The sequence below is a fragment of the Bombina bombina genome, chromosome 3 (genome assembly GCF_027579735.1).
Source record: "Bombina bombina isolate aBomBom1 chromosome 3, aBomBom1.pri, whole genome shotgun sequence".
Classification (NCBI taxonomy): domain Eukaryota; kingdom Metazoa; phylum Chordata; class Amphibia; order Anura; family Bombinatoridae; genus Bombina; species Bombina bombina.
In genome coordinates this window covers 430,709,743-430,721,357 of record NC_069501.1, presented here as the reverse complement: position 1 = coordinate 430,721,357, position 11,615 = coordinate 430,709,743, and the positions used below count along the sequence as shown (strand labels likewise).

At 38.9% G+C, this 11,615-nt stretch overlaps 1 protein-coding gene across 2 annotated transcripts in view; it reads left to right on the top strand.

Annotated features, from left to right (window-relative positions):
* Window positions 1-11,615, top strand: part of LOC128653397 (suppressor of tumorigenicity 7 protein homolog) — a 400,896-nt gene that overhangs the window by 46,137 nt on the left and 343,144 nt on the right. For both annotated transcript variants that reach the window (XM_053706647.1, XM_053706648.1), the window contains exon 3: window positions 600-762. In XM_053706647.1, the coding sequence (XP_053562622.1) occupies window positions 600-762 (163 nt within the window). The remainder of the gene's footprint in view (window positions 1-599; window positions 763-11,615) is intronic.

Sequence of the window (11,615 nt, the reverse complement as noted above, 5' to 3'; positions counted from 1 at the left end):
AAAAAGCACCTAGCAGTGTCTTATACTTAATAGAAAGCATTGCAATATGTATTATTCACCTATTTAAATGGTTTTTAAGTTTTATTTATTTTGTACACTAAATTGTGCTTCCTTTCACAACACTACATAAAGGGGGAGTCCTTTGCAGGAAGTTTTATCTTAGCCTGATGTCATAAAACTTCTAGGCTAGTGAATAGACTAGATACCAGGGAGTCAGATTTGCTCGTGCACAGAACTGACAGAGTAACAAGCAGAGGAATTTAAAAACCTGAGGACTACACTGAGAATTTCTAATAACTAATTTTGCAAGAAAACAAGTAAGTTATTTGCTGTGTTTTTTTTTACATAGGCAAGCATCCACAAGCCCGGAATAGTAGGTTTACAAAGCATTTTGAATATCCATTTAGAAAAAAAGAAGCTGAAGAACATTTTTAAATTCAATTTTGTAATACAAATGTTAGGACGAGTATTGTGTAGGTAACTGTATCATATTGATCACATTGTGATGGGGATAATCATAGTTTCTAATATGCACTGTGTTGACATTGGAAGAGAATAAAGGGATTTTAACTTGCATGTCTTTCTTGTCTTTGTTGTAGATTTTTGAGTGGTGTTACTTTAAGAAGTACGGAACCTCTTTCATTGAGCAAGTATCTGTCAACCATCTGCGTCCCTTAATGGGAGGGATTGAACCTGGAGCTTCTTCAGAGGGTGTTTTCTCAAGCACAGGAGAAAATGAATTCAGCAGGCAGAATGTGTCAGGTAACTGAACAAACTGCTACAGAACATCTCACAACACCAGCAGGCTTTCCTACAGGATCAATAAATGACCTAAACATTCAATGGTCGATTACAAGTAGCACGCTATTTATCGCATTTCCGCAAGTGGAAGAAAATTTGTAACACGACAGAGGTTAGCGCGTGTACTAAAAAGTAAAATGTTTGTTCGCGAGCAAAACCTGATGTGTGCTAACTTCGGATATTGTGACCACGCTAACTTCTTCTCCCCATAGACCTTCTTCTTTTTTTTTCTTTTTTTTTTTTTTGAACATACAAAGACATCTTCCATTTTTATATTAATTTCTAGACATTATTTGTATTACCTTCCCTTAATTCTAGGTATGGTAGAGTCATGGGCCCCTACTTATCAAGCCGTCAACCGCAAATGCGCTGGAATTCCACAGCGTATTTGTGGCAAGCCTGATTCGCCCTTAGTTATCAAAGGCTACAGACTGGCAAAAGTAGAATTTAGTGACGTAACATACGATCCGCCGGACTCAGTCCGACACAGATCGATGCTTATGTCACTACAGATGTTTCAAACGCAAGTTCGGCACAATCTGTCTACTTTTGGAAGTTAACAAAAGTCTACGAGGTACGCTCGGCACTTTTCCGGCCCAGCGTACCTGGTTTTCAATCCGCCGCCCTGGAGGCGGCGGATATCATAGGAATCAATGGGAGTCTGACAGCAGCGAAAGCTCATTTTCGCTGCTGCCCGATATCCCATTGATTCCTTTTTTTTTTTTTTAAACTTTTATTTATATATAACCAACAGTGTGTGTCAAACAAAAGACAAATCAAATTGCAATTCTTGTGCCACGCAGGGCCAAAAGCAAAAAATTATGGCATAACAAGGAAAAGCGATAAGAAGCAAACAAAAAGAGATAATTGCATTATTATATAAATTGCACATCATTACATTTTGCCCATAAATGGTTTTCTTAATAATAAACATACACTGCTGGAATTTTTAAAGAATTTTTACACAACATTGTGTACAAATTAAGCGAATAACCATGTCGTATTGTTTTGTACAAATTAAAGTGAAAAAAGTAAAACACTATAAAATAAACCGAAAATAAATAAGACAAAACACAACAAAACCAAACAGGAGGGAGAAAAAAAAAATATATATAAAAGAAAAAGAAAAACCAGACGAATCCTCTCCTCCTTTCCCCACTCTCCAACTACCCCTCCGCACCGACCCCTCCAGGCTGCTTAATCCAACTATGTGGAAAGACATTTAATAGTGTCAGTTCCGCAAAACTTACAGATGATAAGAAGGGGGAGAGAATCATTTTTTGAATAACACTTGGATAGGTTAGAATAACAGGTGACCATCTCCACAGGAACTTCTTAATTCTTTTCTCAGAGGCATCATGGAGATGGAATGATTCAAAAACAATCTGATCTTGAAATATTTTAAACACCAAAGCAAGTCCTAATAAACGCTTATTTTTCCAGTTTTTAAGGATACAATATCTGACTGCTAATATAACTGTGTTTAAACTTTCTATGGTATTCCTATTAATAGCATCATTAAAAGGATATAAAAAAATAATATCCTCCACTGCTAACGATATTGTAACTTTGTATAATTTATTAAACCAGTAAATTATCTTTAACCATAATTGTCTAACCATAGGGCATGACCAAAACATATAAAGTGTATCTGCCTTATAATATAATATGCACAACGTGGACATATATTAACCGATGAAGGATAAAACGTATTTATCTTCCAAGGTGAGATATAGAAGTCGTTAATCAACTTCATATGTGATTCATTCCAGGCCATTGGTACTTTACATTTATGCAGCGAGTTAAAGATTTGGGAAATATTTTCATGATCTATCGAAGGAATTCTTGAAGCCCAAAATTTACATAGATTGTCCCTAATGAGCAAGCTCTGCTTATTCAACAAAATGTCATACATCAGGGAAATCGATGCATCACCTGTGATGAATTTTTGTATACAAAGTTTAATATCGGCCCAGGCTATTGTGAATGTGACCTGCCACTTCTGGTCTAAAATGAAATGATGAATTTGGAAATAAGCAAATAAGTTGGATCTAGGTATACCATCCTTACTAAAGATATCCTCTGCAGATACTATTTGATAGTTTTCGTCAAGGAGTTGTTTTACGTAATATAGCCCTTTTTCTGACCAATCTTTAAATACTTTTTGATATATCCCAGGAGGAAAACTTGGATTACTTAAAATAGGTAAAAATTCTGAAAAAGAGTAGTCCAGATCTAAAATTGAGCAAGACTTTTGCCAAGCATATACTACATTCTTTATAGAGACAAGACAGCTAACATTCTGCGGCAATTTCTGTACTTTGCAATGTAGAATCGCTTTTAATGAGAACGGTGCAATTAAAAATGATTCTATCTCTTCGGATGAGACGATATTAGAACCGGCGAGCCAATCTATTGCTATTTTGGCCAACGCTGCCAAATTATAAAGTTTAAGATTAGGCAACGCTAAACCGGCTGCTCCCGAAGTTTGCATAAGTCTCCCCAGAGCTATTCGTGATTTTTTATTATTCCAGATGAATTTAGAAAATAATGCATTGATTAGCTTTAGGTCCTTATTTAATATAAACAAGGGTAGATTCTGAAGCGGGTATAACAAACGTGGAAAGATAATGGATTTGATTAAACTGACGCGCGCTGTCAGAGACAATGGAAATGCCACCCAGAGTTGTAGATCAGCAGCAATCTTTTGAAACAAAAGCTCGAAATTAGCTTTGTACCAATAACTAGGATTCCTGTGTAAGACTAACCCTAGGTATTTAATAGCATCAACTTGTTTAAAAGGAATACTAGGTGTTACTATCAGTCTATTATTAAAGCACAATAATTCGCTCTTTTCTAGGTTTATCTTATACCCGGAGAACGAGCTGAAGAGTTTCAAGGTTTGTAGGACTACCGAAATAGACTGCTGAACATTAGCTAGAAATAATAACACGTTGTCCGCATATAACAAGATTTTAAGGGAATATGTGCCAAGCTGACATCCTATTAACACTTCTCTAAACCGTATTGCTAGGGGTTCTAGTGCGATATTAAAAAGTAACGGGGACAACGGGCACCCCTGCCTAGTGCCCCTTTGTAAGATTATTTTGGATGATAGGGTCCCATTGATAAGTAAAAAGGATATTGGATTATGATATATTCTGTGGATGAAATGTAAAAATTCTCCTTTAAAACCAAATTGCTCTAATGTCCTAAATAAATATTCCCAGATAATTGAATCAAATGCTTTAATAGCATCCAGAGAAAGAATCGCAGCGTCTTGCCATAACTGTTTCTTCCTGCCCTGGTCTACATTCCAAGCATAATCCAGGAGATTAATTAATTTACGTATATTTTTTGTTGGATTTCTAGTTAGCATAAATCCGGACTGATCTGGATGGATAATATTATGTAAACACTTGGATACTCTTGCCGCAATAATTACCATTAATATTTTATAATCTATATTTAAAACAGAAATTGGCCTATAAGAGGCCGGCTCTTCCGGGTTTTTACCTTTCTTTAGAATGAGAGAAATATTCGCCGCGGAGAAGTATTTTGATATAGGATTCATTGAATGAAAATAAGAATTGAAAAGTTTTTCTAATATCGATGATACCTCTTCACTCATACATTTATAGAATTCAGCGGGGAATCCATCAGGACCCGCTGCTTTGTTCATCTTTAAATTATCTATAGCCTTCTTGATTTCTTGTGTTGAAATCGGAGCATTAATTACTAGCAAATCCTCATTAGATATTTTAGGGACCTTTATCATACCCCAAAAATTATCTCCTTAGTTTCTGTAGCTCTGCCTTTATCTGTTTGAATTGCCAATATAAGATTTTTCTTTTTTCTACTTTTAATAAGTTTGGCCAAGTATTTGGCCGAGCACCCATGCATACCTTTGAAATGGAGATTTATTTTTGCTTCTTCCTCAACTAATTTTTGTTTTAAAAAAAGATCTCTTTCCTTTCTCTTGTCTCTATATTTCCCACAATTCCCCACTGTGGGATTTGAACAATATGTTGTATAGGCATTCCTAACCTGATTTATAATTTGGATTTCTCTTGTTCTACTCTTCTTCTTACCTATACTTACATAGACCTGAATTTCACCCCTCAGTACAGCTTTAAAAGCTTCCCAGCAGATTTCCGTCTTGTTAATATAGCTTGAATTTTCAGAGTAATAACGCTGCCAAGAGGCTTTCATAAAATTAACAAATTTAGGATTATTGTATAGATAGCGAGGGAAAATAAATCTGGGTCTTTTAATCCTTTCTTTGTTACCTGCTACAAGAAATAATGAGATAATGGCATGATCTGAGATGCTAATTTCTCCTATCTCGGTCTCTAATTCTTGCGATGATAATGTTCCTGAGATTAAAAAGAAATCTATTCTTGAGAACGTTCCATGTGCTTTAGACTCACATGAATATAACAACTTGTCAGGATTTTTTAACCGCCAAACATCTACTAGTTTTAAGCTCGAGCAAAGTTGTTTTAAACATTTCGCATTTCTATTATGCACTGCAATATTTTTTTTTGAAAATCTATCCAAGATAGGACAAAGAGTTGCATTAAAATCTCCCCCTAGAATTAAATTCTCAGAGACAAAAGGAAATAATTTCAGCTTTATATTTTCCCAGAATTCTCTGGAAAAATTATTTGGGGCATATACATTACAAATCACCAATTTGACGTTTTTTAATTGGATTTGGAGAAGAAGATATCTAGCCGCCTCATCTACTTCTACTTTAATTATCTTGTAGTCTAAATCCTTATGTAGAAGAATAACTAACCCACATTTTCTAGCTCGACTAGATGTAGAGATAACTTCCCCTACCCACTTTATCTTCAATTTCACTGCTTCTTGCTGATTAAGGTGAGTCTCCTGTAGGAGGGCTATATCAGGTTTATGACTAGCTAATTTTTTGATAACAAGTTTATTCTTAATGGGGGAAGTTATTCCCCCTATATTCCACGATAATACTTTGAGTCCCTCACCCATCTAACATCAGACTTTAAAGATAAAAGCTGCCCGGGGAGGCCAGTGTAAAACACTTTAAAAATAATGCACAAGGGGGGGGGGCAAGAGAAGAGGGCGAGAGACAACAAAACACAAAATATACATATAACAATTGCGCTAGCCTTATCTAAGATCAACATCAAGTTTTGCTTAGACATTGTAACTCCTCCAAATAAATTTTCGACCTATATCTCATTTGAGTACCAGACCACATCTAGCATCCACTTACAAGGTTTCTATATATTTTTTGACCTCTGAGACCTCCTCGAATGAGCGTCTAGTACCTCGGTCTTCCACTATAATTCTGGCTGGATAGATAATCCGCGCTTTTATCCCTTTATTTATAAGTTGTGTATAGTGCAGGGCCATAGCTCTCCTCCTCGAGGAAGTCTCAGAGGAAAAATCCTGAAACATTAGTATCCTACTATTTCCAAATAGAAGGGGTTCTGACATTTTAAAAAGTCTCATAAGTTCAATCTTGTCTTGATATTTTAAAAGTTTAAATAAACATACTCTATTTTTTGGACCTCCTTCCGAGGAGTCTTTCTTGGGGCCCAATCTGTGAGCTTGTTCAATTATAAGTGGTACTGATTGGGGGGGCATCCCCAGAGCCAGGGGAAGTGTAGTAGAAGTGAATTTTAACAGATCTTCAAACTCTGATACCTCTGGTAGGCCAACTAATCTAATATTATTACGCCGGGAGCGATCCTCAAGATCCTCCAGGCGAAGCTGCATATTTCTAATTTTAGTATCTTGTTTTTTTGTTTTGTTTTTTTTTAAAATTATTTTTATTGAGGTTTTGCACATCCATTACATTTGTTAAAAGTTCAGCAGTCATTACAATAGGAACATCATAAAATGATTTAGTGAGATACAAAGCTTACATACTATAGGCTACCATAGTACGGTAGGACAGAACACTCCTATACATCAAATTACAACCGAACTAGGAAAATGGAACCTCATTTAATTTTTTATATAGGATAAAGAAATACACCTCCAATGGTTTAACAGGCCACTCATGGACCCACATAAACTAAATGCTTAAGAGGAGGTGTCCTAATGTAACACATGGTCACTCTAGGATCTTAAGATAATAATGAAATTGATTCCCCCAACTTGGAGAAGAACGGCCACTATTGGACCATTAATAACAGAGTGCGATAGGGAAGGGGAGTATAAAAGTGAAAGATTGTAAAGGCCACTGTTGGGCCCAGTTTCTAGCATAGGTATACAAAATGATAGGGGGACCATCAATCTAGGCACGTAAAGTTAGCCAGCTAGGGCAGGGGTTGGAGTGTCATGTAACTATAGAGCACTACAGGGAGGTATATAGCCTTTGGGAAGTATCTGCTTCTATCTAGTCTTCAATGATTAGGACGGGTATTGGTGCACTAATGTGCTGTCCTAAAGAACTCGCAGCTCTACTTATCACAATAGCTTTTTATCAAGGGGACTATATTGACTGTTGATTATACCTGCAATATATATCTGCACTATGGTAGGGATTATATGAAATTCTAGGGAAATGCAACTTAAAGGAGTAGTAGACATAAACATTAAGCAACTTAGTTAAAGCACAACATGGAACATTGAACTTGTGGAGAGTAACTTAGCTAGAGCAATTGACTGTGTTGCACATTAAATTATACCATGGGTCAATGCTCTACATTTCCATTGCTATTTAATCCAATTTGACTTAGTATAAGCATGTGTCATGATCGCTGTCTTTAGGGAGAACAGTTTGGACAAAGCATATAAGAGTTTCTCAAGTCCTGTCCCTTAGGAACACTAAGGTTGGATGTCCAGGGGGAATGTACATACTGGCTAGTAACTAGGACAGACCATAAATATCGATAAAGCTTCTGCTTGGGAGAATCACCATGAACCCACTAGCCAGTTAGTCAAGTACAGGACTCATATTTAAAAAAGAATACAATTGCTTAGTGCTAGCCAGATAATACAGATCTCCCGATGTGTCCCAAGTGAAGATCTTGAAGCATAACTTTTAATTTACCCCACGCCTTGTCTCACGTCTAGAGCATCACTGTCCCGGTCACATAGCTCCAAGCTGAGATAACGACACTGCCAAGGAATGCCCGAAAAAGAGGAGCATACTCTCTGTGGGATTAGGACTTGTAAGCATCCTGTTTCAGCAAGGCCCCGGTTTCCTTGGGTGTTTAAAAGCTTCCTGTTAATTTCCCCTCCTACTCCGGTCGCGGTTATCAGCGGTAAGGTAAGGGGTAGCGGGTTGGGGTTTTCGGCAAAGGTGAATCTGAAGCTGGAATGTCTCTGCGCCACTGCATCCTCTTCCGTCAATGCACGGGTAGTATCCGGGGAAGCGATCTCCTCTGTTAGTGGGCAGGATGCCTCCGTCTGCACTTCACAAGTAGCTCCGATCTGCAGACCTAACTCAAGTGCCTGCCCATCGCAAAGCCCAGTCCCCCCACTGGATGCCTGTCTGCGGGAGTCGGATGCCTCTCTACCGGCCAAGTCCAGCCGGGAAGGCTTAGTGTCCCCTTTACTCACACTTAGCGGAGCTTCTGCAGTGGCGGGATTAAGAAAAAGCCTAGACAGTGCAGCCACCAAGTTCCGATAATGATCCGTTATGTGCTGCTTCATCTCACGTTCCCAATTGTTTAGGGCCTCCATCTTGTATTTCCCCCATTAGAAAACAAAGCTCATATGGCTCCTTTTCAACCTCACCTGCCCCTAGATGGGTTATCTTGGGAGATGGTTTCTTTCGTAGAGAATGTCAGTGACTTTGCACTGCATACCCGGCTTACAAGATATCGGGGGGGGGGGGTGTTGAGAGCCTTTACTGAGGTAACTGCCTTAGGCCCCAACGCTCTAGATCGATGTCCAAAGGTTATAATACCAAGAATTTAGTATCACCAAGCTCAGGATGGTCTGTGGGTTATAAATGACAAGGTGTAAGAGTTGGATGATCTTTCCGGCCACTGATAAAAGGCAGATTATCTGTGAATCCTTTGGAGCAACCGATATTGCTACCATTCAAGGTGCTGCCTAGAGACACGCCCCCAGTATCTTGTTTTTTAATAATCTCTGCAGATATGTGGGTCTGATCTTCTAAATCAGAGATTCTAGACTCTGCCTCTGTTAATCTATTTGAAAAAAGTTTCACTTCAGATGATAATGTAACTATTTCGGTAGAAATAGACCCTAGTTCCTTTTTGATTGCTTCAAATTTGGGAGAAAACACTTCCAGGAGTTTAGCTGTAAGCTCTTGCATATCAAACACACTCTTACTGGATTCCATAGGGCTATCTAGACTGGTATCAACTGTTTTATTTTTTTTTTTTATCTTTCACTTTCGCAGGCATTATGGGTGAAACGGATTTCACCTGAGTGATATATCTTTCCATTCAAAATAGTGCATAGATTGCACAACACACCATACAAATCCAGGCGCTCGCCTGGCAAACCAATACGTGATTATGTAGATCCCAAAGAATCTAAATACACAAACGTGAAGACCCCCCCTTCCCTCCCCCTTCTACCCTCTTAATAACTAACTATATATATATATATAGGACAAAACAAAAAAGAGAAAAAAAAGTGAATCAAAAACAAAAGAGCCTGCTACATACCATTCACCTGACACCAGACTACACAGTATTCTACTGCCCCTATTATTCAATTTTAAATTGAAATGCTGATAGACAATCTACCTTATACCTTCTTGTCTATTCACTAGTGCAGACCTATCCTGCTTGTGCTATAAATGATTTATCCGAATGATACTGATGGTTTGAGCTTTATCTCAATAATATCCAGTAACAGATTAATTACTTATTATTCAAAATCAATCTTTAACCTCTTAAATAGGGTCCCCCCTCAATTGGACTAGAGATTAAATTCCCTTATGTATAGGCCCTGGGGAGAAAAAATCAATCAATATAATACCATATGAGACACCTACCACCTCCTCTAGCATAGGGATTAACAGATAAGAAGGTAATTTAAAGCTATGCAGCCTAAGCAGGAAAACTAACATGTATTAAATAACATCAGAATTGACTGCAAAACACAGAGGGAATCAACATAAGGGGGCACCAAACAATGAGGCATAATCAAATAACAAGCATTTTTTCCCCCTTTTTTTTTTTTTTTTTTTTCCCCCCCTTTCAAACACGTTTTTTCCCTTCAAACTGTATTCAATGCAGAACAGTAAGCAAAAAGAAAAATTCTCTTTATATTGATATTAAGTTCACATAGTCTGTCCAAACATTGGAGGCACACAGGGTATAGTAAAGATAAGTCCAGGAGCTTTTACCCTTCCACAAGCGTGCACACCCAGACTAAATTGACATCTTCAATTACCTGACACACCGTCCAGGGCAGACTGTTTGTTCAAATAACAGCCATGCTGTAATGCGACAAAATATCAACTGGGCTGTAATGAGGCTTTCCACTCCCTCGTCTGTCTGAAGATCTTTCGGAGTTTACACAGACCCTGGGGGGCTTCCGTTGATCGGTTTAGCCGGATCTCATCTGGCTCCTTACACGCCTCCAGCTCCTATTGGGCACAAAGAAGGGCTCGACACCTCCGAGCTTTTCGATTGGACAAACACCCTCTGTCTGAGCCTGTCCAGCTCACCGCTCACATAGGACCTGGGGACCACCACCTTCTGATCCGGGACCAGTAATATGCCGTATACAGTGCCCTAGGAGGCCACGGGAATGACCCCACGACGAGCACACCAACTCTTCGGCACAAGACCCACGGCAGCCCAACTCTCCTCAGTCGCAATACTCCGACCCCTCCAGGGGGGTCCGGTCCGGGGGCTACAATCCAGGTAGGCCAGATGCTTGTTTTAAAAACTTGAGATTGGGCTCAGATTTGACAACAATGAGAGACTTAGATGCCACTTTCCTCCTTTTTATTATTGCTCCTAGCGCAATTGTGGCTCTGACCAGGGAGCCAAGGAATGTTTTTTTTTAGGATTTCCTGCCAGGGCTTAGATACTATAGCCCATCTCCCTAGGGTGTGGGGCACACCAACAACGGGAGCAACTGCATGGCGAGATGTTAAGAGTATCTGAGCTCCACTCTCCTCGCTGCACGCCAAATTCAGCGTGTGCTCTGCTCAGCACAACTCCTTCCACCGGAAATCCGTCTCCCCCCATTGGTAGTGTCTACACCAAACACCCTAACATGTACCCCGAGTCTAAACACCCCTAATCTGCCCCCCCTACACCGCCGCCACCTACATTATACTTATTAACCCCTAAACCGCCGCTCCCGGAGCCCACCACCACTAAATAAATTGTTTAACCCCAAAACTGCCACTCCCGGACCCGCCGCAACTAAATAAATTGTTTAACCCCAAAACCGCCGCTCACGGAGCCCACCGCCACCTACATTATATTTATTAATGTATGTGATTGTATGTTTGGATGTATGCACTTATTTAATGTAACTTTATTAAATTCATTTGTATTTCAAGAATTCGCCCTAGTCTCTTACTTATTATATACAGCTGTGCTCTCTTTTGCCTAGACTTTTAGTTACCTGTATTTTAGGTTTCTACTCTCTTATTTACGTTGTTAGATATTCACTTTTCTAGGATGCACCTGTATCTTTTATTGACTAATTAAGAGTGCTACTCACCCTGCTTTTCTTGTGTCTTATATTATATTTATTAACCCCTAATCTGTCCCCCCCACACCGCCGCCGCCACACTATTAAATGTATTAACCCCTAAACCTAAGTCTAAGTCTAACCCTAACACCCCTAACTTAAATATAATTTAAATAAATCTA